Below are 27,571 nucleotides of genomic sequence, written 5' to 3' on the forward strand. Positions count from 1 at the left end.
ATTCGATATCCTAAATATCATCAATCATTTATGTCATGCTTTAATTTAGTGCTGAAAATAGACTTGAAACTGCGGGATGTTGGGGAATGTTAAAAACAAAATTCAGTTTTAAAACTAATCTTTCACCTTTATTTATTTCAATATTTAGTTCAGCAGATCAATTATTGTAAGCAGGTCGTGCTTGTTCAAAACACGAAGAGAGCTTTTATAAGTAGACGGCTGTTCAACAACTTTGTCTGTTAATGGAACAAATACATATGTACTATGTATCTTTCTAATTCATCATTTGTAACTAATAGTTTTTGCTCACTTTTAGCGCTAATATAAGTATGAACGTGCGCAGTAGTAACATTGATCGTATTAAATAAACTTCGATTTGTAATTTACTACAATATAATATAATACTAAACTTTTTGTTCAACAAATACAGTACGTAAATCAATCACGAGATTAAAAGATCAAAAATATTATCAACAATAAGTAAAAGTCAGGTATTATCAGTACTGCATAAAAAAAGAACTCGTTTTGATACACGTATAGAATAATGAATACATTAAAATATTCCATCAGTATGCCGTTTCTTTAACAAAGATAATTCAACATGTAACAATGATAGTTATAAACTCGTTCGAAACGTCTAAGTAGACTTCATATTTGTACAGACAGAATGTGCCGAGGTTTGTCCATTTTTAAACACGGAACGGAGTGATAAGGTCAAGTTGTTGAATATATTATGAAAATACGTGTCTGCTGTATAACAATGAATGACAATAACAATTTTGCGGCAAATAAGTCCTCCGTCATCATTTCCGTGGCGTGTTTACGTGACAATCAAATTATTATGCAGCTTACGTAATTTAACACCTGCATATTTACGGCCTGAACGCTTATGAATAATCTTATTTGAATATATATTTTAGTTATTGGTAGACTGAATTTCCTGATCCAAGTTAATAGTTTACTACTGTCAATGGACCGAAATCACCCGAGCAATGTGCTTTGGCTTAGGTTCTTCGGATGCTTTTGGAAGGTCCAGGGAGTTCCAAACGTCTTTAATCTCCCTTGTGAGACTGTCCATCATTTGTTTTGTATGGAATGGTGTTGGTGCAAGTCTCAGCTTTTCTTCTCCCTTGGCCACAGTAGGATAATTAATAGCCTGAACATAGTGGCCTTTTTCTCGTATCAACGTATCAGCTAGCTGGGCAGAAATTTGAGGATCTCCGATCTGTGAAAGTAAAAAGATATGTTACATGTATTAATCAGATTGAGAATTTTATCGCCATATTTTGTACCGCGGAGCTACTAAAGCAAACCAACTCTAATACAAAAGCTATTGATAGTGCATGGAACGTCCTAGACACAATGTATACAAGTACGTATCCATTTTTTTTTTCCCAATCTATCGCTATGAAAATCGAATCTCTTACCTTTATCGGAATGATATGTGAAGGTGACAACTCGACTGGAAGATCGGCCATGTTGAGTGCAGTCTTTAAATATGCAACATTTTGTTGCTGTGCTGCTCTCAAGGATCGACCCTCTTCCGAAGCGAGAATTTCAATGGCAGTCAAAGCTCCGTAAAGTACAGTAGGTGGTAAGGAAGTGGTGAATATGAACCCAGCTGCGTAGCTGCGCACCATGTCAATCAGATTGGTTGATCCGACGATGTAGCCACCCATATTGCCGAAAGCTTTACCCAAAGTCCCTGAGATGATGTCCATTTTGTGGAGCACCTGGTCCCTCTCCCCAACGCCAGCCCCTGAATATCCATACAAACCGACGGCGTGTACTTCATCGACAAAGGTAAGTGCACCGTACTTTTTTGCGACGTCGCATAGCTTTTCAAGAGGACATATATCCCCGGTCATGGAATGGACTGTTTCAAAGGCGACGATCTTTGGCACAGATTTTTCTACCCTCGACAACAGCTGTTCCAGGTGATTGGGATCATTGTGCCTGAATATGTGTTTGGGAACGCCGCTGTTCCTAATACCTTGTATCATGGACGCATGGTTGCCAGCGTCTGAGAATATATGACAACCTGGCATGCTTTTGGCTAGTGTAAAGAGAGTAGAATCGTTGGCGACAAAGCAAGAAGTGAACAGAAGTCCTGCTTCCTTCTGGTGCAGAGCTGCAAGCCGATTCTCGAGGAGCTCATGCCCGAGGGAATTACCAGATATATTCCTGGTGCCACCGGCGCCGGCGCCAAACTTATCCAAGGCTCGTCTAACCGATTTCGTAACTTCTGGATGGCGCGACATGCCCAAATAGTCGTTGGAGCACCAGACTGTTATGGGTTTCTCTCCCCAAGAGTATTCGACAGCTGCAGGGAATTCCTCGGCCAGCCGATTCACTTTCTTGAATACCCTGTAAGAATGGTCCAGTTTCTTGCGCATGATTTGCTCATGGAAGAAATCCTCATATGGAAAGGTCTGCTCCTCGGTTTCTAAATTCATCCAGGGTCTGTCATTCAGCTTTATCACATCCTCCTGAACTGCTGTACTTGCCTCTTTCACCGCACCTTGTTCGGCGGAAAGAAAAGGACATTGACTCCTTGCTTGTTTTCCCAGATCTCTTTCTGGCTCCGCATCATCCGCAGCTGAACTTGCTAGTCGTGACATGACTGGGCAATGCTGACGGTAGTTCATTAGCAACGAAGCACCGTAATTCCTAACATAGCTGCCAGAGAGACGAGCCAAAAATGGACAAGGCATCTTTTTTCTTCTTTGTTCGTTTTACTTTTCAAACCTAAAATAATAGAACGCATTCGAAATAAGAGGTATTAAAGAAGCGGGAATTAAAGAAGAGTCCAAACTCAATACAGACATATTTAGCAATATGAAAATTTATTCCTGATTTCATTTCCATGTGAAAGGGGACTAGAAAAGAAGGTAAAGTCGAAGGTCGTATGGTTAATGACATGATGCATTTTCAAGAAAATCGATATTTTGCTATTGCAATCTTGCTTAAAATTCAGTGAATCGTGATAAATTAATATAGACTTATATTAAATGATCTCAATACCTTCAGTCATTCAAAAAAATTGCAGCATAGTAGTGATTTGCTATTCAAATGTTTCGTTACGTTAATATTACTAACTTGAACCTCGTGAAAGCAGAAGGTAGTAGGAAATTGAAGTTAGTAACATTAACGTTACGAAACATTTTTAAAAACATGAATAAGTATTCCGAAATTCAAGAATTCATTTAAAGAAGTTAATCGTAAGTTTTTAACTTCGATCTCGTAAATATCTACAGGTAACACGATTCACGGTAATAATAAGTAGTGAATAATTACATAACGAATCGTAGGGGATATGTGTGGGGGGAAACAGGTAAATGCAATGCGAGATGTAGTCCTGGTTGAAAGATGTACGTGAGTAGAAAGCGGTTTCACTTTTGCTGCACGTATGTACGTGTCAAGGAGGAAATGCGAGAAGGCGTTACACTTTCCGTTAATGCATACATATGTTACAATTTAAAACTCACCTTCAAGGGCGGACGAAACGTCAATAGAACTGGTAATGTATTATTATTCGGAGGAAGAAGAAGCTTTTATTACTTTCGATCAATATTCAGACAATCGAACGAAAATTGGCGAGACGAGTAACTGAGACACCTTGGCCAACGGTTTGGCACAAGAGTGAAGACCCTGAGTGGAGACTTTTAAATCAGGCTATGTTGCAACTTCAAACGAGGACAACTCGACGCGAATCGAACGCCAGTGGAAAGTGACTGAGCAGTGACTGGGCAGCGAGTCAGTGACTGACTTGAACTGACTGACGGCAACCAGCTGTGCGAAGCATTGGCACAGGCACAGGGTGACCCGAACGTGAAACGTCAAGGATCAATCGTACTAACCGTCCGAAAAACCTTGCACAACGCACTGATCGTTGTCGTAGACGGGCACGAGGAATAAAGACGGTTGGACACATGTGTAATAAATAGATCAGTGGACAATATCCGTGCCTTGGGCCTGACGAAATCGGGGAATTCCGATCTGACTACCAGTAACTACCAGTCTATTGTAAGCTTCTTCGAGATAATGTCATCGTCGCCTCGGGCGATATTTGAAAGAAGCTCGATAGCTAGATTGGTGCATTGATTTATAGAACTAAACGTGGTAATTATGAGTACATCTTTTGCCCATGACAATATTCTGACACATCACGATTTGAATTCATATCTGTGTTCGTTGCATAATGGTGTTACGGTAAACGTCTCATCGTCAATACGCAGGTGCAGTTGCTGTAGAAATATACAGAGAGCGCCAGTATAGCACGTGCCTATTTTAGCTTTAAAATTTCTGCGGCGTTGACTCTGAGCATAGTTTTTTAAAAGCGTTATTGAGAAAAAAAGGTAATTAGTAGACCGGTAACAGATGGGTGCGTTCAGTCAACGTAACGGATGCGGTACTGTTTCCGATCAATTAAACGTGGTATTTTGAATAAAGAAAAGACACGATATGAGTTGGCAATTCTACGCCAAATCAGAAGGATTCTCAAGTTCTTTGAACTCATGTTTTTTGAATCAGTTCAAACCGTTACACATCGGATACGGCGTACAGGATTTGATTGAAAATATATGAAGACGTTCAGCCCTGGGACAATATTTTCTCCGGCTCAGTAATACTGCTACTATGACTATGCCTTTACCCATGGGCTGGATTCTTATTTTGGAACGCTGAACGTAGCCACAAACAAAAGAGGAGCGGAAATATTTAAATGAAAAATCGATGTTATTGTTGGAAAAGAAATTGCAGCGGATCTGCAGTAAGGAGCGCGACCGCGTTGTTAATTTTTCTTCAAATAAAGCAGTTTTTTACTTCCAGATCAGTTTGTTGTGTAAAGGTTGGTTATTAACCTTATTCTTTTCTCGAGCAGTATATTTTTATGAATCGGAATAAAAAGGTATATGTCACGTAACACTGTGTACGCTAATGCTATGCGTTATGAATCCATGATGGAGAAAGTGAATCGAGTAATTAATTAGATTTAGGGAATAGAGATACCCTGCCAATTAATTAGGTTTAGTATCATCTTGAACGTTTAATTATTATGATCGTTCCACTTATTCTATATGTTATACGACGCCAGACGATTCATGGTATTTCCGAGTCTGTCGCGCAATTAGATATGAAATCGAAGGGTAGAATTAATTACTTACAAGAATTATCATTATAAATTAAAGAATTGACTATCCAGAAAATCTATAAGACCGTACGTAGTCATCTTATTTCCAGCCTGTGAAAAATTATGAACCCCACTCCTTCCCACCGAGCACAATACAGAATTATGTTATTCTATAAAATGTAGCAGCAGAGTCCCGACGCCGATATATGTATATAAATCCAAATAACCCGTCGCCGTGCCGTCCAGTGTTACATTGGTAAATTACTAAAAAACTTTAAAACAGTTAAGAAACGAACTCTAATTTAGTACAAGAATTCGAATAAAATTTGATCAACCAATCTCTTCAAGTGCCCGAAATAGTCCCACCGAAAATACAGTCAATCTCCCGTTAAGCGTGGCTACCCGAGGCTTAACACTCTCCGAAAAGTTTAACAACGTGCTGTACTAAAAATGCGAGCTCCGCGATGTTTTATAATATTACTTGTTTCTCTCTGTAATATTGATGATAATTGCTTCTGTTTCGGAGAGAATATCACAGTTCAGTCACCAGATCATTGTGAGTAGCGTATTTTTTAATCACGATTAGTTGTGTTTCAATTTTCACAACTCGTAATGAAAATGAATTTTTTTGTTGCTCTGATTTCACGAAAAGAATCAGGAAATAAAAAATTATCTTCATTTTGCTAAGCTCTGTAGTATTTTTTCCCTCAACTTTTGATATTAAAAAAAAAAAATCCAATTTTTCGTCTAAATATTGATTTTTTGAGTGATATATGAAAATGTCGATAAAATAAATAACTGGAGCAAATTTTGAAAAACTACGTTTACTCTAGATTCATTGACATGAAATCTTACTAACCACTGTTAACCAGTGAAATTGTTAAATCGTAAACTGACGTTTCGCTTTATGAAAACAAGTATCGTTTCACGTACTCCGGTGGTACCTTAAAGGATTCAATTTTGCCCTGTTCTTCGTTCGTCAGTGCAAGATATCCATTGTTAATATATTTACACACTGAAAAAAATTTCATTTGTTGTAGTAACTAGAAAAATGGAGTAAAACAGGTATCGTTAAAAAAACTGTTTGAATATTGTTGGAATTACGAAAAACGAAGTACGCGTAACCATTTTGCGCTAACGTCGATCCTTTTTTGCTAATTACAACGCAAAATCAGTTTCTGAGGTTTACTGTACTTTTTTAGTTAAACAAGGACTTAACGTCAATTTATTGTTGCACAAGCATTAAATTTTCGCAACAATTACAAGAATATATAGTAACAGTGATCATAATGAGAGATAATAGTACCTAAGAGATACTAGACTTTCTGGTAACAGCTACAAAACCAATTTTCATATCGTATCTAGAACTATATTTTTCGATTGCGGTAAAAAGTGAAAATAGTTAAGGACTGAGCGGTAACCGGAACTAAAAATTTCTCTCTGTGCAAACTTTTTATATCCGTTAAAAAACAACGTAAACACATCGCAAAAGAAATAAAGCTAGTCCACAGGGAGATTCGTATAAGCGGATTTTAGCCGTGGTTTATGACTTGTAGCCTGTGACTAATTGTGTAGTTCAAGAATGTAACGATTACTTATCTTATATTTTATGATTACTCGTGCACTCAGCTGGATCACAAGCGGTCAATGGCAGCGGAAATGTTTCGGAAACGCAACATGCTACCTGCCAAATCACTACTGAAGAGTTAGTTGCCAGTGCGCAGGCAACGGTCACCAGAGTTCTTACAGGCGCGTGTATAGCAGGTTTGTAAGAATTATATGTGACCATTTCAGATGCCCGATTCGCTGAGAAATTCGGACATTTTCGTACTTTGCGACATGAAATTGGACCGAACGAACCATGATTTGACTTTTACAGAAGTTATGGCTTATTCAAGTTTCTTGGATAGTGAAAGTAGAATCCCCCAGCAAAAGTCGATAATTTCCAAATTAAGAGCCGAATCAGACTCTGTACAGGTTCGACAATTTCCTACTTTTTTCTGAATCCGTCAAATTCAACTGAGAAATGTTATAACAACGGAAGAAACGTAGAAATGTATTGTTTAATTTCACTGTGAAAAAGTTCAAATTCACTATCTCTGCAGCCAAATCTCTCAGTGCATTTGAAATCGTACAAAGAGAAAAAAAAATCGACAAGTTTGCAATGAATTATCCTGAAATAAATACCAGAATATATACCGTGAATGAATTCCTAAACACGTTGTATTTAACTGACCTTACAATACCGTAAGATAAGATACCGTATTGAACAATCAATCGTCGCAGCTTAATCGGTCTACACTGATTATTAGTTTGTAACTTCTTGTTGAAGGTGACCCTCAAATACTATTTTAAACTGGGTTTAAAGTTAATGAAATTATACCGTCATAACCAAGAACATCTCGCGGATATTCGCGCTATATTGAATGCTCATCTACCTGTAACAGGGCCTGATTTTGACAGCTCCAAACGCATCTCCGTATTGTGGCGAGAATAGGTTATAAATGGACAGCAGACTCACTGGCTTTGTTCTGACTTCATTGTAGTCAACGTCTTACAGTCAATCATTAATTACATAATAGCAAAAAGTTTAACTGATTTTATAGTGCGTGGAAAAGAAAATGTTTTGGTAATGTCTGAGGAAAGGCTTGGCACTATAGTTAATATGCCTGTGACGTCTTTCGGAATTTCATTGAGAGAGCGATTTATAACGAGAATACACACGCCGATGCATTTTATCCCACTTATGAAAACCTATATTTGTGTTTAGTTTTCCGATATGACAATGTATCGGAATAGGGAAAATCTCTAATGAACACGAAGTGACCAACGAGGCGGAGACGTTGACGTTGAACAGCAATTAAAATGCAGTTTCCAACCGTGTTGTTGTTACGATTTTCTAGAAAATTTTGCCTTTCTTTAAAATATACACATACCTCGGTCCTTCCGTGTCAACTCAACCGGATCCTGATATTTCTCCCCGAAATTTTCTGTGGGCGTAGGTACCTCAAAAAAGTGTATACTGGTTCTTCCTACATTTTTTTGAAAAATCCTCTACCAGCAATAACTTTCAAAAGTCGTGCAAACACGCCAGTTGTAAAATCTGAAAAATGCTGCATTTCATTCCGAATATTGTGGCACGAGAGTCGTGATGTTGAACGATCTTCTTCAAGTGTCGAGACACTTACGATACCTTTTATTCGACCAAAACGTGGAAAAATGTTTGTTTTGAAAGAATTTCAAATTTCGGAAAATTGACGAGAGTAGGGATTATTCTAAATTAAAAATAGCCAAGTTCAATAAGTTTTATATCACCTTTAAATTATTCATAGTAATTTCTCATCAAGATTTTATCTACATTTGGCAGATCCAAATGCTGTCAATGAGAGCTTTCGCAAAAATTGATAAGTAGTAGACTGTCAGAAAAACCGAAATCCTCGATCCTAAAAAAATTGATCAATAATCCTTAGCGCTGACGGGACTGTGGGTGGTATATAATATTATTTATCTGATTTACAGAAGCGGTAGACCAGCGACTACAAAGCCTGGAAAATTTGTTCCAAATTGGAATCGATGAGATAAATCAGAAGCTGAATATCCTGCTTAGATCTTCGTCATCCAGGCTTCGGTCCCTTGGTGATGCAGGTCGCTTGGATGTCGATCCCAGACAAGCAGAGGTCGATAGGATGAACAACACCATTAGTGATATTTCCACAGCGCAAGGTATTCAATGAATGCATAGGTCATGTTATTTGGGCTGATTTCCTGATCATCTAAAACTTACCTCACACCTAGAGTATTCAATTTATTCATATTTCATCATTACGCAATGAATGATTCATTTTCTACCTTCATCACCCACGGGTTCTGTATTTCACCGGTTATCAATCTGCTCTTGCCGCACCATGATTGATATTATATAACATACCTTTGAAATGGTACGTTTGATTTCAAGGGGTTATTACAATTTGTTACGCCAATTCTTCATATCCTTGCAAAAATTTAATGATTCCTGAATCATGCGAAATCCGTGCGTCGGTAGATTTCTAAGCTGTGATGTTCCTTTCTCAGATTTGGTTTACCATGTTTTTCTACATATATCCAAATTTTTCACTTTTAGTATCATTATTTTTATTTGTTTTTTCAATAACCGTCCTCCGAGTGCGAATAAAATTATATAGAGAACGCAACATTTAAGATTTTCCGCCAATTTTCCCCAGAAATTACTTTAAAAATTACTAAAATTACGTACTTAATTCTGTCAAAGAACACAACCTGTTTTATTTTATTAAAATTATTTAAAACAATTCTTCAACGAATACGTAGACAAAGAAAAAATAATGGTCCCAAGTTTTTGGGAACTTCTCTGATGGTCCCGTAATTTCAACCCGAAGCCTAGACAGCAAAACATCCCCTAAAATATCCGCTCAAAGTATACGACAACCATATAAGTTCGATCAGACTGTTTAACAGTCGTTGAAATCCTGCAGATTTCAAAATTTCAGACTAAATAATTCTAGTGCAATGGCAGAGAAACGAGCGAATCTCGCACGGTTAGAAATCCTCGCTGCACTGAGAGAAATTTTTAGTTCCGGTTACCGCTCAGTCCTTAATTATTTTCATTTTTTACCACAATCGAAAAATATAGTTCTCGGTACAAAATAAAAATTAGTTTTGTATCCGTTACCAGAAAGTCGAGTATCCGTTACTGTTCTTTTTCATTACGATCACTGTTGCTATATTTTCTTGCAACTGTTGCGAAAATTTAACGCTTTACCAACAATAAATTGACGCTAAAGCCTTATTTAACTAAAAAAGTCGAGTAACCCGCAAAAACTGATTTTGAGTTGCAATTACCAAAAAAAGATCGACGATAGCGCAAAATGTTTACGCGTGCCTCGTTTTTCGTAATTCCAACAATATTCAAACAGTTTTTTAACGATACCCGTTTCACTGAATTTTTCCTAGTTACTGTGACAAATGAAATTTTTCTCAGTGTGCGCGCTGTCTGCGGTAGAATAAAAGGGTGAAACAAGCGCGAGTAAAGAGGAAAAAAAAAAGTAGCGAGTTAGGTAAAAAAAAAAAAAATGTTCTTTTTTCCGCACAATCTACCGCAGCTACGATCCGGGCGTTCACCCACTTCCTGCGGGTCGAGCACTTCGACGATAAGATGTCGCAGTGGGGTTCTCGAGGGTACCTCCGCAGCCCCAACGTTCAAGTCGGTCCCAGGGGATACGCGATGTACCTGAAAGTAATCCCGAGGGACGTCCAGGGGGACAAGGTATTCGTGAGCGTTGGTGCAGGACTTACTCGAGGCGAGTACGACGCGAGCCTCACCTGGCCATTTGCTCTCAAGTATCGCGTCGAGGTGAGTCGCACACCTACTCGACACCCATTATTTTCCGCTAAATTTTCTCGGAAAGCGCGTGAAAGCTCGCAATTAGGAACGAAAACAGCGGATGAGTTGGACGAGAGCGTTTTGTTTTATTTCATCGTCCGGCTAGGTCCAAAAAAGCATACGAGGCGGTGATCGTATTTTAGCGCTTCATTTTTTTTTAGTTCAATTTTGAACATCTGATTTTGTACCGATATATGAAAGCTCGCGAATAACCTGCGATTATGCGGTTGAAGACGCTAGCTTCGTCCTCGTTTCAAGTTTCGAAATTTGAAACATCGAGGTCTGTTTAGTGTACGAGTTATCACGCTTTCAACAGAATGGTAACAGAATTATCCACGAGACTGCAGTTTTTGCATCGTTGTTACATTGTTTCTGATGAGAAACGACGAAGTCAGGTATTTTTTGATTCAACACACTCGTAGTTATCGTCGACAGTGATAATTTTAATGAATTTTAGCACGTATTTAATTTCTAGCTAATTACGAAGTCTAGTTTAGACATGAATCGTTATAATTCCTGAGAATATTACGTATCAGAGTAACAAGTATTATACATCTGCAAATTTGATGAAAAATTGCAATTTGCAATTAATTACGGTTCCAAAGTTAATCGTGTAAAAAATGATGCCGGCTTTTTTTCGTTTTATCTTTGCTTTGAGGAAAATGACTGCTATTAATTAATCACGGGCTATTGTTCAAATGTTAAAGCTTGAACTATAAACAAATACTTGTAAGTCATTTACGAACCTTCCCGTATTAATAGCAGCTATTCGGAGTTAATTTAAAAATTTACAAGCATAAGATGTTCTGAAAATATGGCATTTCTTTCTTGCCGGTGATTTTTATACTCCCTCAAGATAACTGACGAAGATATAACATCTCTACTCAAAGAATCCGACGGAAAAAGAGAACTGTAGTCGAGCACTACTTATTCCTTCAAAGAAAATTGAATGGGCAAGCTTTCAAGATTTTAATTCATTCTCTTTTGTAGACTTATTTCATAACCAGATAACGAAAAGAGGGACTGTTGGATCAAGTGAAGAAAAGAAAGGGGTTCACGCCGAATAGCTGACCCGGCGTTTAGATCTATAATCTGTTATCTAAGCTGTTATATTCACGTCACGAATCTCCGTGTCGTATGAGAAGAAGTTATCAAGTGACGTTACAAGCCGTTTCCAATCATCCGAAATCAAGTATTTCCTCACTACTTAGTAAATAAATCTGGTAGCGTTGCCTTCGTTTGAAAAAATTTGAGGAAACTCTGTGCAATTGTGTATATACCAATATACCATAAACGTGTTGTCCAATATTCCATCAAAACCGGCAAAATTCAATATTTATTTCGTGAAACATTATCGATATTTAAAATTTCACCTCAGTCGAAAAAGTTTCAAGTCTCAACGACGTGTCTCCTGAGATGAGATCGAATTTTGCTGCTTATTTTTCTCTCGTTTTTAGATCCTTGATCACTCAGAGGAAGGATATCGCCACGATTTGAGCGGAGCGACATTCGATCCTCTGGACTACAGACATTATGCAGGCTTATGGAAGAGACCGATTACCACCCTGGGGAACGATGATAACATAGCTCTAGTCAATATAAAGATCCCCGCGAATATTATTCTAGACAGTGTCAACCGGAGGTCCGATTATTTTTCCAGCTCAGACAACGGTAACCGGAAATACCTTTGGCAGGGTAGCTTGTTAATTAAGCTCACAGTTTATTTGTAACTAGTTTGCAGTCGTTTCGTGATTCGTTAACGCCATATTGCGACGAGTATTAATTTTTCCACGTGTATGCTGTGTAAAAATTCAGAAGCTGTCAAATTAGACCTTATCTAAAATAAGGTTATTCTTTCCGAAGATTCGCTCACGCAGATAAAGATTTTATGCCCTCGTTACACCAATGTTACACGAATAACGACTTAATCGCCGTTCAATTAATGCATACCCGTAAATTACCTTGCTGATTTGTCCATTCGTAAATCCTGATACTGACACACGTTTTCCACAAAGGAGACCTTGACATTTTTTCTTACTAGATGTACGATAATGTACGTCAAACATTCCTGGCCACACGTCATTGATAAAAGAACTTTTTCCAATCGTAAGAAATAAGATTATTTCACGTGTAATATACTCATCCAATCTGAAATTATGCAAATATATATCATTTTTTTTTTTCTTTATAAAGCAATAATGAAAGATCCTGAGTTTTTGTTTTAATGTAGAAATCACAGAAAATAGGATTCTGTAACCTATATTTTAAAGCCTTTAACTAATGAAACGGAATATTCTGTAATGAAAGTTGAAGCAATTCCGTGAATTTTTAGTTTTACTCAATGAAACTAACTTTTGGACGGATTTGAACTATATTCGTGGGTGAATTATTTTCGGTTCATGAATTTTACACACCATACGCGAACCGCGCGGATGGGAAGGTGCAAGAGGATATAATATATTTTCTGTGAATCGATCAACGCACTTGCGCATGTTACAGGAAATCATGATATTTTATTAGACATTACATTTAAATATCGGCATATATAGGTTATCGCAGTGTTATTATAGAGGTGTAGTAATCGTACAGGTAATTCATGTAGCATAATAATCTGAGTTCCGTTTTCGAAATTAACAAAATTGGTGTTCCTATTGTTTAATCGTCATTTATGTTGAATAGAGTGAACAAATGCCAGATTGAAATTTAACAACGTACAGTTTATATATCCAGATACTTAGACAGAGCGATAACCACAGATGAATTTGCCTCTAGAATATACCGAATAAAATAATCTGATTTAACATCGTTGACGGGATCCAGCATCAAATAATAAGACAATCGATTTTCCAGCCTGCATAAACAAAACAAGTTAAAGTGAGATAGCTCCGATATCAATTAAGTATTCGTTAATCTAGTCATTATAGTTGGCACATATGTATCATGACATGTATTAATATATTTTAAACTAACGAATTAACTCTCGTATTGATCACGTAGTTGGTTTTTTTGCGCGGGAATATCAAATTCTTGAACGGGAATTTCTTGAAGCCTGTTAAAGTCTCCGGCGGCTTGATCCTGGCGGTCAATTATTTGGTTATTCATTTCCTGGGATGAGGCGGCATGCAGCAGAGCGCGGTACAACGGAAGCGGAAGTCGAACGAGTTTCATACCTTCCCCACCTAGGGGATTCAAGTTTTGGATGGCACTGGGAGAGCTTCGCTTTCGGCCACAACCTTTAAAAAAAAAATTAATTCAAATACGGAATGGTAAGGGATTCGGAAATTCCAGATACGTTACGAAACTCCAACTTTCATTGGAAGAAAATTGAAATTTTCGAAAAATGCTAATTTCCAGCGTACCAAGTAACACGATATAATGTTGAAGACTCGTTTACAGATTACATTCGATTGGTGAAACTTACCGGTAAAAGCATTGCAGAACGGTCTCTTTGCCTTAGCGTCCACCACGAATGGATCCAAAATCTGCGAGTCTATCTGTATTCGCGGAACGGTAAAAGGTGGTCGTGAGTTTCAATATTTTATTCATTCACGCGCAGTTTATGCAAACTTGTTTTCGCTTCTCCTATTCTACATCTTACGTACCCTGTCCTGTGGCACGGCTGAATTTACGACGGCAATGAAAACAATAATCACAATGGCACAAGAGACGAATCCTGAGACCTGTAATTAAAAAAGTAGTAATAACACCATGCCGACAATGTTCAATATTGCATGGAGCATAAAGAAAGCAGAAACAACTGCCTGGGTTCAAAACTGCACGATAACGTTTCTCATCGATGTTAATTATACCTGGACCAAATTATGTCCGCACTCAACAACAGTTACGCATCATCTCTGTGTTCTGTTACGCCATGTGGAATAAACAACGCGTGTTAATTGGTAACTACGATTAGCCGTTAAAGCGAATAATTAGGCTTAATCTCGAATTGCGTAACGAATATAATTGATAATTATACATAGTTACGGAACAACATATGCCGTACAATTACGAGCGAATGTAATATTATAATCTGATGTTGATTCTGTACGTTTATCCGTATGTCAGTTGGAGTTGCTTAACGAAAATTATCGTATTGTTGCAATAAATTGTTGGGAAAATTTTTGAACCTTTATTCGAGATCGATTTTGCGGGCGATATAACGAACGGAAGAGTTTAAGGCAATAATTAAATCTGCGCGAAGGTCGAAAGGAAACTTTGATCTCGTTGTTGTAATATTCAGGGGTGTAATCGGTGTTTACTTGACACTCGATTAGATGGATTTCATCAGGGTACGTTCGCCTGCGTATTTTATATCGATAGAAAATTGTAATTGCCTTTTATAAAAGGTTGTCAATACCGTGTTTTATAATATTCTGTGGCAGCTCGTTCGACAGACGACACCTTGTTAAAATGTCAGATACAAAAGATTACCGTTTTCGTCCTCGATATTACAATTATATATGTATATTATTAATACAAGTAACGTTAATAATACAATATCGTGTATTGAAATCTATAATGCGCAAAAGTGGCAGAGATCATTTTAGCAAGGTAAATAGCAGAATCGCTGGAACGTGGACGGCATTGTACGATGGGGCAAAGTAAAATTTTTCGATACATTTATTATGTGTTCAATGAATAATGTAAAACCGTATTTGCCAGCCGATTTGTTATTCAATTTCACCATTCGATTGGATATAAAGAATGATACCGGATCAACATGGCCATATCTTCGAGCTATAATTTCGTAAAATATTCATAAAAATTTTCATACAAAGATGAACGACTTTGTGTACATTGTTTCACATATGCGAGGTTTTTTTCGTCCCATTTTATTGATGCACGAAACAAAAGATGAAATACTCGGTTGGTCGCTTCGAGGCATGCATATTTTTTAATGTGTCATCACCGTCCTATAATATCTTTACCTATATATTCTTGGGCGTACGTAGATATTGATTCATAAATAAGTTCGATAGAATAATAAGGCTTGTATAAATACAGCTTCGACGAATGGAATATGGTTATGGATTACTGAAATGGTTATTTCGTTTGGTGTATCGTGAAATTGAGCTTAGATTTTGCTTTTCAAATTCAAAAGAAGATCGATTGTTTGACTCAAAGTTGACTCAACGTGCAAGGTAACGTGGGGGAATTCTTCAACGTGGAATTTGATAAACCATGTTATTTGTACAATAATGTTTACAATAACATGATTGAGAAAGAAATTCAACAAATTTGACCAGGTGGTATTTTAGAAAAACAAAAACCTTTTTCCCAGTACCTACCATACTTTCACACACATGAATAAAAACTCAAAAAAAAAAGCGACAGAAACATCACAATGACTTGTCACCCGACGATAGCATTACAGTGACTCCGTGGGTGTGCATAGAAATTGTTGTCCAACAAAGTATAATGACAATATTTATAGAAATTTCTAGAATAAATCATGTCCAAAATATATATGTGCAGGATTTTCGTTATTCCTTTGAAAGGAAGAACTGTTAGGGTTAGAAATGGAGATAAGACATTAGAAAATGAGTGATCTTTATTGCGGTCATTATCGAACGGTCTTACTCCCACAGGCGAAAAATCCACAAATAAGTGAGTAAAAAAATATCGACGAATTCTGCCGCAAGGCTTCAGATTTTTTTTTAATTTGAATACCACAGGGTTTTTGGAACTTTGCGGTCAATTATTTTTTTCTGAGATCCAAATTTTTCATCGATCGACTTACGACTATGCCTAAGAAATTGGCCAGTGTTCAGATTATCCAACCAATACATCGTACAGAAAATAAAATTAACCATACAGTGGCAAAAATTCCACGTTATTCAAATGAGAAGATTCGAAGGTTTTGCGGTAGAATTTATGTTCGAGGCAGGAGCTCGAGATTTTTTATGTACTTTTTAAAATTTATATCCGACAATGAGTGGAAGCAATTAAATTTGACGATGACCGTATTGGGGGCCACCCTAAATATACATACACGTATCGATACCAACGAAACGGTTTTTGGAAATGAACAGATTCAGGCTTTTCGTCAACCTCAGAAAACAAAGTGAAAAATTTACACGCCAACGCGTGCCGGGTTATACAATATGTATACTTTAACAGTACCGTGTGCCACGAAGCGTGAGAACACGGTGAAAGTGTCAAGTCTCGTTTATAATGCAATCCGAAAATCTGCCCTGCGATATTGCTACGAAATCCGATCAAGTCTGCTGAACCGATCTGTCAGGCAGTCGAGATAGGCCCGCATGGATGTACGACATCATCCTATACGTTCCAAGCTTCAAAGAATTGGGCGAAATACATTCAAACGCGACACCACATGTGTTATGCATTTCCGTGTGAGAGGAGCTCCGTTGCGAAGTCATGTCATACGGAATAAATCTAAAAGATTTTTTCACATCAATTTTTAAATCACTTGGGCCGGATTCACCAGTTAATCCACACTGGAAACAGATTAAAACACAAGGAAGTTTATGGAAACGTTCCATAGATATATGGCAGTGTTAATTTACTCACACCTTTACTCTACTCGATGATGGTTCGATGCTCTCACTAATCCAGGAACGTACGTTCAAGTTTAAGTACGAATTTATGATAAGGGCAAATTTATCGTGTAACCATAAACTGTGTGAAAAAAATTTAAGGAGTCAAATTCAACGAAAGCCGGTTTGTACGATAATATTCATTAATGCCTTAAGATTCCGGCTAACTTGTTTTCGCTCCGAAACAAAATGCAAATTCGAGTCAACACGAATTGTGTGACAATGACTCGCAATTTCTCACGTCGGCCGCATCGCCAGTCATTGTCACAAAATTCGTGTAGAATCGAACTCGCATTTTCTCCCGAACCGCAAACAAGTTAGCCGGAAGGTTAAGGCATCAACGAATATTACTGTACGTGCAAGTCAATTTTGACAAATGGGTAGAAATACAGATTCAGTCGTGTTGTACAAGTGCTACCTGAGAGACGTAACTTTTCTGATTGGAAAAAATTAAAACCAGTGAAACAATGACAATTTCAACATCTCCGATAATCACTGAAACTTTTGATTGTCTATACAGAGTAATTAGCGAATTTACCGGTTAACTCGGTTACCCTATATTTGGTCAGAGCTTATCGGTAAACTGATTCTAATCATTAGTATTTCTTTGCATTTCTAAATCAAGCTTGAATTGTTGCGATAGAGAAAATTTTCGTCGAGAAAACTTTGTCAAAGATCTTTTCATGGGAAGACAGTCTGTTTGTTTCACCGAGAGAAATTTCTATTCGTGGTATTATACGCTACTCGACTGTTTTTATTTCTTACCATAAATGAAAAATATAGTTCTAGGTACAATATGAAAATTAGTTTTTTCTTACTATTTTTTCTATTATGTTCATTAGTAGCATGGTTTCTTGCAACGATTATGATAATTTGTCTTTGGCGCAAAAAGTGTAGTATCAACAACTAAAATCAGACTAAACGATTACTAGTATGAAATTTTCTTGTAATTCCAACAATGTTCAAATCGTTATTGTAATTGTATACATTTTACTATAATTTTCTGGTATCAATAACAAATGAAATTTTTCTCTGCTCGACTGATCATCACTACTAACTACAAGTTGACTGTGCGATACGCGAGTCTTATTGGCATGATACGAGTGGCGACTCTACTTTTACCCCTGACTTCGTGAAACATGGTTGGTATTTCAACAACACGTTTATGATTTTCCTCCAGTAATGGCGCGTAATAAAATCCTCAAATACCTTGTAAAACCTAATTAGATATACGTATTACACATGCAGAAACATGTATGCACCATTAATTATCCCTTGTATAACAAATTCGCTCTACCATCAATTAGCCAAGCCGTTGCCCGAGTAAATAACGAAACTGTTGGACAACAGCAACAAGTTAGAACGCCGTCGAGGCTTCGAGGTTTGTCATAAAATAAAGACGGAAAAAAATTAAGGTGAATTACGTTCAGGAAAAAATATGACGATTGATCTATCTACGTAATCAGATTCGCCATTCCAGAGCTGTACCAGAACTTTCACCTCTTGTTCAAGATTTTGCACGTGTAAAATCTACTCATACTCGGCGTGATGTCAATTCTCATAACTGATAGACGTCGCCGCACACCGACGTGGAAAATATGCAAAATGCATTGCAACTGCGGTACGTTGCTAACGGCATACTAAACTACCTGCTCTCTTCTATACCATGGATTATTATTCGATTCTGCCTCACGTTATCGTTTTCTTACTGTAAACACATATGTGTAATTATTCGGGTGGTTGGATATGAATTTAAATATTTCACCTGTGCTCCGCTAATGAAAATATTTAGACGATCAGGACTGACTGAAGAGTCTAGCTATGTTTATAAGAACGTACAGGAATAATGGAAACACTACGGATTTTTCGACATATACACATGACTGAAATATTTCATACAGTTTAGTAAATGTCCGAGATCTCGGTCAAATATTTAACTGACAGTAAAGAGTGTTCTAATTGCCTGAGTATAGCTCAGTAATAATCTGCTCGACTGGACAACATATTTATTCATTTAACAATAAGTGGAACTCTGGATAAATACATCGTGAAAATTATTTATTTAATATAATTGAATGAACGTTGTTTTGTAAGTAAATAAGGAGTAGTTAAATAGCTTGGATAGATGGATTGGGGAAATGGAATTACCTGGTCTTGAATATAGTGTATAAATATTTACATTTGGGTTCTTTCAATTACGATATATCTTCTTATAAATGCAAAGAGTCATTGGTGAAATATTTTTAACGAGAGAGTTATTAGATTATTGGCCGATAACGAACGGCTTACTGTATTGTAATTGTAGAATAAACAGACGAAACGCATTGCCAATGGACTGCGTAGGATATTCAAAGATACTCAGAATTAGCAAGGTACGATTTCCACGCGAAACAAGTATGAGTAGGTTTATAATTCTTTGGGCGTATCGATTTATAGTAATTTCATTGGCTCAACGTAAACTTTTAAGCGAAACCCAGTAACTTTGGTCCAAGATGTTTGTCTATTCCTGCAAGGAGTTTGACTGGCCAAAAATCGATGCTGCATATTAATTTTATTACGAGATGGTCAAAACTGACGACGAGTGTTTATCAAGCCATTAAATTTGTAAGTTAAAAAATACAAGAACAGAAATTACTGGAATTAAAAATAAAAGCTTAGACATGGGTGCTTCGTTTCAAACAGTTTAAAAATCTCTCACCATCTAGCAAATTCATTGGATTTCACTCGACTTTGTCTCATTTTATTCAAAAGCCTAATTTTGAAAAATTCATCACATTTTTTTCGTAACGCTATCATTGTTAGGTATTTCATATCATAACATTGTATCGACATTGACTATGATCAACAAATGAGAATGTCAGGAATTGCAAATTAAAATCCTGGAAACGTCGCAAAAAATTGGGAAGAGTGGCGAATAGTTGGTGAGGAACGTGAGGAACAGCACAAAAATCACAAGAAATTGAGCAAAATTTAGGTTTTGAATTTATTTCTCTGACTCTGGATTTGGATTTTGAAAAAAAAGAAGATATTAGGCGTTCTCTGTGCGGATGTTATACGGAAAGCCCAGAATCTTACTACAAATTTTTAGTTAAATTTTTTATGTACTTTTGGAATGGTTGTTCTCACTTTTGAATTTCCAAAAACAAGTAGCTGAACGCTTCTTAGTTCTATAGAGAATTGCGGAGCTTGCGATTTGAATTGCATCTGCCATCAATTAAATCATCCAACGATTTGACTTAAAATTTTTTCGTCCAGGTTGACAAAAATCTACACGACAGAGTCGAACAGTAATTTCATATTGTTTCGATAAAAAATCTTACCTTCATGGCGCCGTTGGTCATGAGAACAGGTAACCTTTCCGCGGTGGATTCTTTCGAAATCCTTCGTAGCTTTCGGAGTACTTTCGATTTACTCGTTACTCGAATAAATTGAAACGTTCGAATCGTGTAACAGGGCACTTCTTTCGATCGTGGTCAGAACTGTAGGTATCGGCGCGCGGTCCTCTATGCGAGTCAAACAGCGCGGTCGTTGCTTATACGTCATGTTCCGATCCTTCCACCAACCCTCCGAAGCTTAAGACATGCGCAAAGGCCTGACACGCGCTGATAAACAGTTGAACGGGGTGAGTAGGCAGCATAATAATTAGAAAACAATTAATCCAATGTTGATAAAAAGGAAAATGATCCCCAACCCCCGATATAATTCTGCTGCAAACTTTGGGTATCGTAGACATCGTACTACGGACTACAGAGATTAACCCTCCGTGTGGTAATCGCTTGTTCGAAACGACAAGTGAACAGCTTCTTCAGTTTTCAATTTTATACTCAGATTTTTCTCAGTCGCTGTTTCGATGAGTAGGTATCTATTTCAACCTACGAAATATGATTTTTCTAACAATTAGACTTTTTTAAAGGAATGAATCCTAGAACAGAATCCTCTCATGTACTTAACTGGAATCGGAAATCGGGAGACTCGAGCTGATTCGATTTTTGGATACCTAATCAATCTTTCATATTCAACTTTTGAATACTGTTTAATTCATATCTGTTGAATTTCGGACTTGAAATTATCTTTTATATGTGATTTAATAGAATGATTTATCAATTACTTTGATGAACGGTAAATTGATCAACGAAAAGCAGCGGAGAAAAACTGGGAATGCCGAAGTATGCATTTCCAAATATTTTTCATTTGCTTTTTACGTTGTTGTTTTCACTGTTTATTATCCAAATATCACAAGCCAATGTTTGTTTATAGTTCTATAGATAAATGTCGGAATTTGTGATTTCGATTGCATTTTTTGTTGACGAATCACAATGTAAGAATTAGTTATTTATCGATATCATCGATTTCTTTCACGGGCGATTCCATTGGATTAAACATAGTCCTTCATTATTGAAAAAATAAAACACGCAATCGTGTCAAAAATGTATCTGAATACACTTCTTTGACAGCGTAGAAGAGAAATTTATTACGGTTACCTCGAAAAATGATACATGAAATTTACGAGAGTTCGATTTAGCATGACGCGCTACAATGACAAGAGAGAAAAATATGGTAAAAATTGTCCTCAACATTTCATTCGGGGAGATAAGATAAGCCGTCAAAAATGTAATCGTGACCATCAAAATGATAAAAACTGCCATTTTTTGGGTTACTCAAACCCATCAATGAAAGTTGGGACTCTACACAACCATGCATGCATCATATTTTTCACTCGGTGTAAATGACAAATTATTATAGCCCGCCAGGCCGTGACAATGACAAGTGAAATTTCATTGACTTCGAGATTCCGCTAGGTCAGAAAAACGCTTTCGACATAACCAGAGCTTCAATAGTTACGAACGGTGATAGTTTCGAAAAGAATTAAGTTCAGTGATAAAAATCGCAACTGCGTAACAAGTCTCAGGACTTGCAACTCAAACAGTCCTCATCTAGAGCCTATATTTAATCTATACGATTTCTTTTTTCTAGAAAACCTCCCGACTATTTAAGTTTCGAAAATTTTTTTTTCTTTGGCGATGTTTTGCAAGAGACGGCTTTTTTTTCAGAACTTCCTTCAACGCATGAATTGTTGTTGAGCTTGCGCGTGCTGCGAAAGTGATTGAGTTGCGAATGATCGCGAATGCGCTTTTTGATACTTTTGAAGATTGGTTTTCCGCTATCGATTAAATACGAGTTTTATAACTGACCCTAATATCGGTTAAAGATGTAAACACAACGGAATTTTCACAACTAGCAACAAGGAAAGTGAGTTGAAACGGATGTGAACGGTTTTTCTTAGGCACTAGGACTTCTTACAGCGAGAAGTTGTTAAAGATGGTGTAGCAAGGTTTGTTTCACGGAAATAGATTTGAGCAAAGCAAAGCTTCGTACATTCCTTGAGTGTGCGACGTACAAATTCTGCAAACGTACGTGTATGTATACAGTATTTAAAGCATGATCAAGAGTTAACCGGAAGTAGGTGTTATTACCCCGCGCGTAACAGACTGTATAAATCCTGAAAAAACTGCTGGAGCTTTTAGTAGCTGAGTAGTGTAACAAGGTTCACCCATCAGATCCTGCTGTGTCTAAAATGTGGGAGCTTTGCGTTACGCGAACTCAGTAAGCGTGAATCGCGAATCGAAAGCCTTAATTTGGAGAGGTGCCAGGGTATCATCGTCGACCTTTCATCTTTTGGAAAATTGATTGAACCACTTGACAATGAATTTAGAATTTTTTATCAGTTCGAAATAATTTAAAGGGTGTTTTTAAAGGTCCAAATTAAAGTGGGTACACACTTTAGGTGTACTGGAAAGAAAACTTAACATCGTCAGTCGACCGTCCATCAAACACAGGAATTCAAACCTGATTAATGGATCAGCAGTTACGTTGTAGTCAATGAATTTTCAAACAATGTATGGAATCAAACCCTTCGCTGAAAGCATCATTTATCAAGCAGTAGCCACATAGGCGGTCTCGGTATCCTAGTTTTCTTGTATAATTACCAAAACTCGTTAGTACTAAAATTAAATGATCCGCTACTACGTGTGATGGTAATTTTTATCTCAATACCTCGCATGCAAATTTTACAGCGATCTTCCATGACGTATTACTAGTCTTTAGAAATTTCGACATTTCATCATTGTACTGATATTACTCTAGAATTTATTGTATGAACTTTGTTTTCCAAAAAATTACAATTCCGTTAATTCCAAGCTTTTCTCTCATCCTCATTCAGAGAATAACAAATGGAGATGTTTTTTTTTCTCTCTCAAAATTCCTGAGTAATCAATTTTTTTCTTGATCAAGTATTTCATTTCCAATAATGAAGAGTGGAATACTGTCGTAATTAAGGTGAATATTCACCAGACTCATCTGTCGCAGAAATATTTTTTTGAATATAAATATTAAGGTCGCGCTAAACGTATTTGTGGTGATTTCTTTTTTTTTTAAATCGAGAGAAAGCGGTTTTAATACAGGTTTTTGTGCGTGGATAGTTAAACACGCGGGTATTATTCTGAACATTTAAAAATTTCTTGACACATGTAGTTTTTCTACAAACTATTCCATATTTCAAGATAATATACTGGCAGGTATTATTTTAGGGATAGGCAAATACCGACCAATTACTCTATTCAATTCGAGATAATGTTCTACTTAGAATTTATGATAAGAATGGACTGTTTTATTGTCGCAGTATTATTTTTCAAACCGACGAATTGGGATCTGTGTACTTGTAAAGCGGAACTAGATTATGTCACCGTTATTGCGGTAACATACATGTACATCCCTTCCCTTTTTAGACGTATAAACTCTCGATACAGCACCAAACTAAATTTACACAAATACCATTTACATTAATCCAGAGAAGGTTTATCTCATTCATTGGAAAGTCTCTCCTTTAAATGCAATAATTAATTATGCGATTCTAGAATAGCATCAATTAAATCTTTATTTCAACATATAAAATTTCATTTATTCAATAAATGGAATTTAATTGACTTTGATTAATAATTTTTAGGGCTGCTTTTGTCGCTGTACAGGCGATTCTTTAAACATACGCGAAGGATTATTTTTTCATCACATTGAGACGTCCGCGTTACTTGACGCAAGGTTTTTGAACCTTGGGTATTTTTGAGGCGATCGTTTCCAGTATCACTTTTATTTCGACATCATTTATACTTCGTTAATTTTTTTTGGAAATCTCTTTGTCCAATCACTTTTTATTCTATATTATAATAACATTTAGGAGTCATTCAACCAACCCATAACTAGCGCTAGAATTGCAGAGGTTCTCGATTAATGAACATGCTCAATAATACTCAGGCTCTAAGAATAAGAGTAGCGTAGATAACAGCTTTGCTGGTTATCCCGCTGAATTTGACTATGAAGGCGCAAATACTCGGCTGAAGTTACCCTGAGATATGCCGCAGTGACTTGTGTGAAATATTTGCACGGGCATTGAGTTCTAGATCGATTTGTTTCTTCACAGGGCGAGTGACTGAAAATTAAGTATTTACCTGCACAAGCTCGAAGAGAAACTGCCCCTAAATTAACGCAAACAATTTTTTCTAAAGAGCGATGCTGATTTAACTATTCTGAAAGGGAGTTTATATTACATTCTAGAAATTTGCATAAGAGATTTAAAAGGCGTTTAAAAAATCTCAAAGAATTAATTGCACCAGGGCGGCACAATATAATTACTCTTGCATAATCAATTTTCATTGTTCAAAGTTTGCGGTAAATGAGCATCAAGTTACATCGCGAATGTTATACTTTGACGCGAACAATGATTTCGACTAAGTGTTTACCATGAGATCTTAGTTTTCAGAATCAAACGATAAAGATATCCTTTCGTATCTTGCAATTCCATGTAAATATGGTATATTGTAAGTAAACATCGTTACTCGTCAAAAGTGGAATTATAAATCAAACGATAATCGAACAATGAAGCGGGAAATATTCTTCGCATTAAAAAATTTATTATAAAATTGACATGTAAAGATTTTTTATCGCAGGCGCTGCTAAGGTAGTCCTTGACCCTTTTATATTTGGCGGAGATTGAGAAAGTTTCTAATTGATTTTTGTACAAAATTATAGCAGAAATCCGCCGCTGGTATTCCTACACAACCACCTCTCACAAGCTCTTTTCGTTTCTAAATATTGACCTTTCTTTACCCTTCGGTTGATCAAATATCATACCTTAACGCTCTCGAAACTTTTTCTCTTTGAGCATAATTACTTCGGATTTCCGCATTTATTGTGCGTACCTCTACCGTTTTCTTGAAGCAGCCGAGAATTTCGGAGTGTCTGCTTGAGAGCTTTCCCGATTGTGATAAGAGAGAATTATTCGTAAACTCTAAAATTAAGCATTCTCCTTTTGATTGAATAATGTTTGTCAGTTGAAGTAGACTTTTCGGGTACAATATTACAGGGAAATGAAACGAATGATTCATACCAATTCTCACGATGGATCATGTGTAATGATCTACGGACGCGAGAAAATTTTTCAATCAAAGGTAAAGGAATGCGATGCTTTCTACGACGTCGCAATCGTAAATTCATAGAAACCATGCCGTTTCTTTATTTCTGCTTCAATTGAAAATATGGTGCAGTATTCTTGTTCCGAATTGCATAAAGAATCGCGCTGTTAGGCCCTTTTACACATTTACGATACGTGGACTTGGATATTTGAAGATATATACGTCGACGTCAAAATCGACTAACGTAATGAATTGATGCGCAAGAAAAAAGCGTGTATTTCTGAAGACCATCAAGCCGATCTTTTATGCATTCGTACATGACGATGAAAATTTATTTTGAAAAACGTAATAACGAGAGACCGTGTGTGTTTCGAACGGGACACATTTAATTTAGATATAGCTATAACTCAACTCACCGGCATTAAAAATATATTTAATAATTCATAGGAACGTTTCCGTAGTGCATATATCGCTTGGCTCTGAAGTAGACGCCATGTACAACAGATGAATAAAAGATCGGACTTTAGTATATCACTATAATTTTTCTCTCATATAAAATTATACTCGTATATAAAGCCCGGCATGCAAAATTACTCCTTTTATTTCACCCTTGCTGGCTTCCTGATTCAAACACAATAGTGTCTTGTTTACTTAAAAAACTGCACCTAAAACTGCTGTTTTTATATCCACGATAGTTTTACTCGTGTAACGATCTTGGGTTCGTTTATTAGGTTTTACATTGCCAACTGAGTTTTGCATTGAGATGACGAATGGTCAGGTTAACTATATGTATGATCGATGCTTACACGTCAATCTTTCTCTCGTTAGCTCTTCATTTACTCGGCTTATTTATTACCATAATTAGTTTTAGGAATTTCTATACTCTTTTTGCTTTCCATGTCATATTTGTCCAACATTTTCGTGGGCATAATAAATTATTATTAATTATTATTATTATTATTACGGGAATAACCGGGAACTCGGGGAGTAAGGTTGAGATTTTCGGAAAAACTGATAACTTTTTCAAAAATCAATATAAGCATATGACTTAATTTGTGAATATTTTTTCAATTATTGATTATAATTTATATTGCATGAACAATGGTTTGAAAAATTTTCGTTGTAATATGAAGAATTCGGAAACAAAATCTTATATAATACTTTGGAGGGTTCTGTGCTTCGACAATCGTTGGATAAAGGATGCTGAAAGTGCAGCCATTTATTGCACCATTGATGTCTAATCCAGTCTAGGGTTTTCTGCTTTCTAATCACGAATTTTTTCAAAACTAGTCCGTATGAGATGAAACTCAAAAAATTCATATCATGTTTGTGTCTTCAGAAAAACACATCTAAAGACATCTCGATCAAATCCGCGTAACACTGAGTGAGTGCAGTATCTTGTTATAACTTAATTGGGACAATTACAACAACGAAATGGTGTCTGAATTTTGTCAATAATATTCAATAATTGACAATCTTCGTAGCGAAATTAACAATGTTAATAATATACGTCAAACCCGCAATGGTTAGGATCGAAGATTAGACGAAGAGGGATCACATGCCACATATCCACGCGTACACTGTACAGTCATTCAGATAGAATTGGTTGGGTTTGAAACGTGCAGAAAAATATGTACGACACTGATAAGCAAGATAGAAAATCCTCGGGAATGCGTGCAAGCGCCGTCTGCTAAGGATTTATTTGACAAGGCCAGAGTAGCGTAAATATTTTTTCCCACCTACGCATGCATCCTGTCTTATTTATATGTCACGGTCTGCGCTTGCCTTGTATTCGTTTGTTTATTTCTTATTATTTTTTGACTCCAAAATGCGTATGCATATCTGTATCTATTCTAACTTTACTCATCCATCTACATATGATTATAATGATTTCTACAAATAAAAAATTTGTTTCTTACACCCCAAGGATAACATTATACGATATGCAAAAAAATTGACCCTCGTCATTTTAGGAAACCCCTCATATATTAAGTGAGTTGCATATTTCAATTTTATC

General features: G+C 36.6%; 3 protein-coding genes across 5 annotated transcripts; 1 reads left to right on the forward strand and 2 right to left on the reverse strand.

Moving 5' to 3' along the window:
• Nucleotides 1-112: 112 nt before the first annotated feature.
• Nucleotides 113-4,172, reverse strand: LOC107218376 (5-aminolevulinate synthase, erythroid-specific, mitochondrial). Its single transcript, XM_015656225.2, has 3 exons — nt 3,489-4,172; nt 1,428-2,748; nt 113-1,225 (listed from the first exon to the last, which is right to left on the reverse strand). The coding sequence occupies exons 2-3, from the start codon at nt 2,712-2,714 to the stop codon at nt 968-970; spliced, it is 1,545 nt and encodes a 514-aa protein (XP_015511711.1). The 5' UTR covers nt 2,715-2,748; nt 3,489-4,172; the 3' UTR covers nt 113-967.
• A 216-nt stretch (nt 4,173-4,388) lies between these two features.
• LOC107218367 lies at nt 4,389-13,506 on the forward strand. 2 transcript variants are annotated; one of them, XM_046737421.1, is made up of 5 exons: nt 4,389-4,849; nt 6,761-6,895; nt 8,651-8,854; nt 10,249-10,499; nt 11,987-13,506. In XM_046737421.1, exons 1-5 carry the CDS (start codon nt 4,735-4,737, stop codon nt 12,257-12,259), a joined length of 978 nt encoding a protein of 325 aa, XP_046593377.1. In that variant the 5' UTR covers nt 4,389-4,734; the 3' UTR covers nt 12,260-13,506. The 2 variants fall into 2 exon arrangements, with proteins under 2 accessions (XP_046593377.1, XP_046593378.1); XM_046737422.1 differs by lacking the exon at nt 4,389-4,849 and adding an exon at nt 5,186-5,687.
• Nucleotides 13,023-20,607, reverse strand: LOC107218371 (cardioactive peptide). 2 transcript variants are annotated; one of them, XM_015656219.2, is made up of 5 exons: nt 20,410-20,607; nt 14,132-14,209; nt 13,951-14,023; nt 13,500-13,762; nt 13,023-13,380 (listed from the first exon to the last, which is right to left on the reverse strand). In XM_015656219.2, exons 1-4 carry the CDS (start codon nt 20,428-20,430, stop codon nt 13,503-13,505), a joined length of 432 nt encoding a protein of 143 aa, XP_015511705.1. In that variant the 5' UTR covers nt 20,431-20,607; the 3' UTR covers nt 13,023-13,380; nt 13,500-13,502. The 2 variants fall into 2 exon arrangements, with proteins under 2 accessions (XP_015511705.1, XP_015511704.1); XM_015656218.2 differs by having other exon boundaries at nt 13,023-13,762.
• Between the last annotated feature and the right edge of the window lie 6,964 nt (nt 20,608-27,571).

This window comes from Neodiprion lecontei, chromosome 4, assembly GCF_021901455.1.
Source record: "Neodiprion lecontei isolate iyNeoLeco1 chromosome 4, iyNeoLeco1.1, whole genome shotgun sequence".
Classification (NCBI taxonomy): Eukaryota; Metazoa; Arthropoda; class Insecta; order Hymenoptera; family Diprionidae; genus Neodiprion; species Neodiprion lecontei.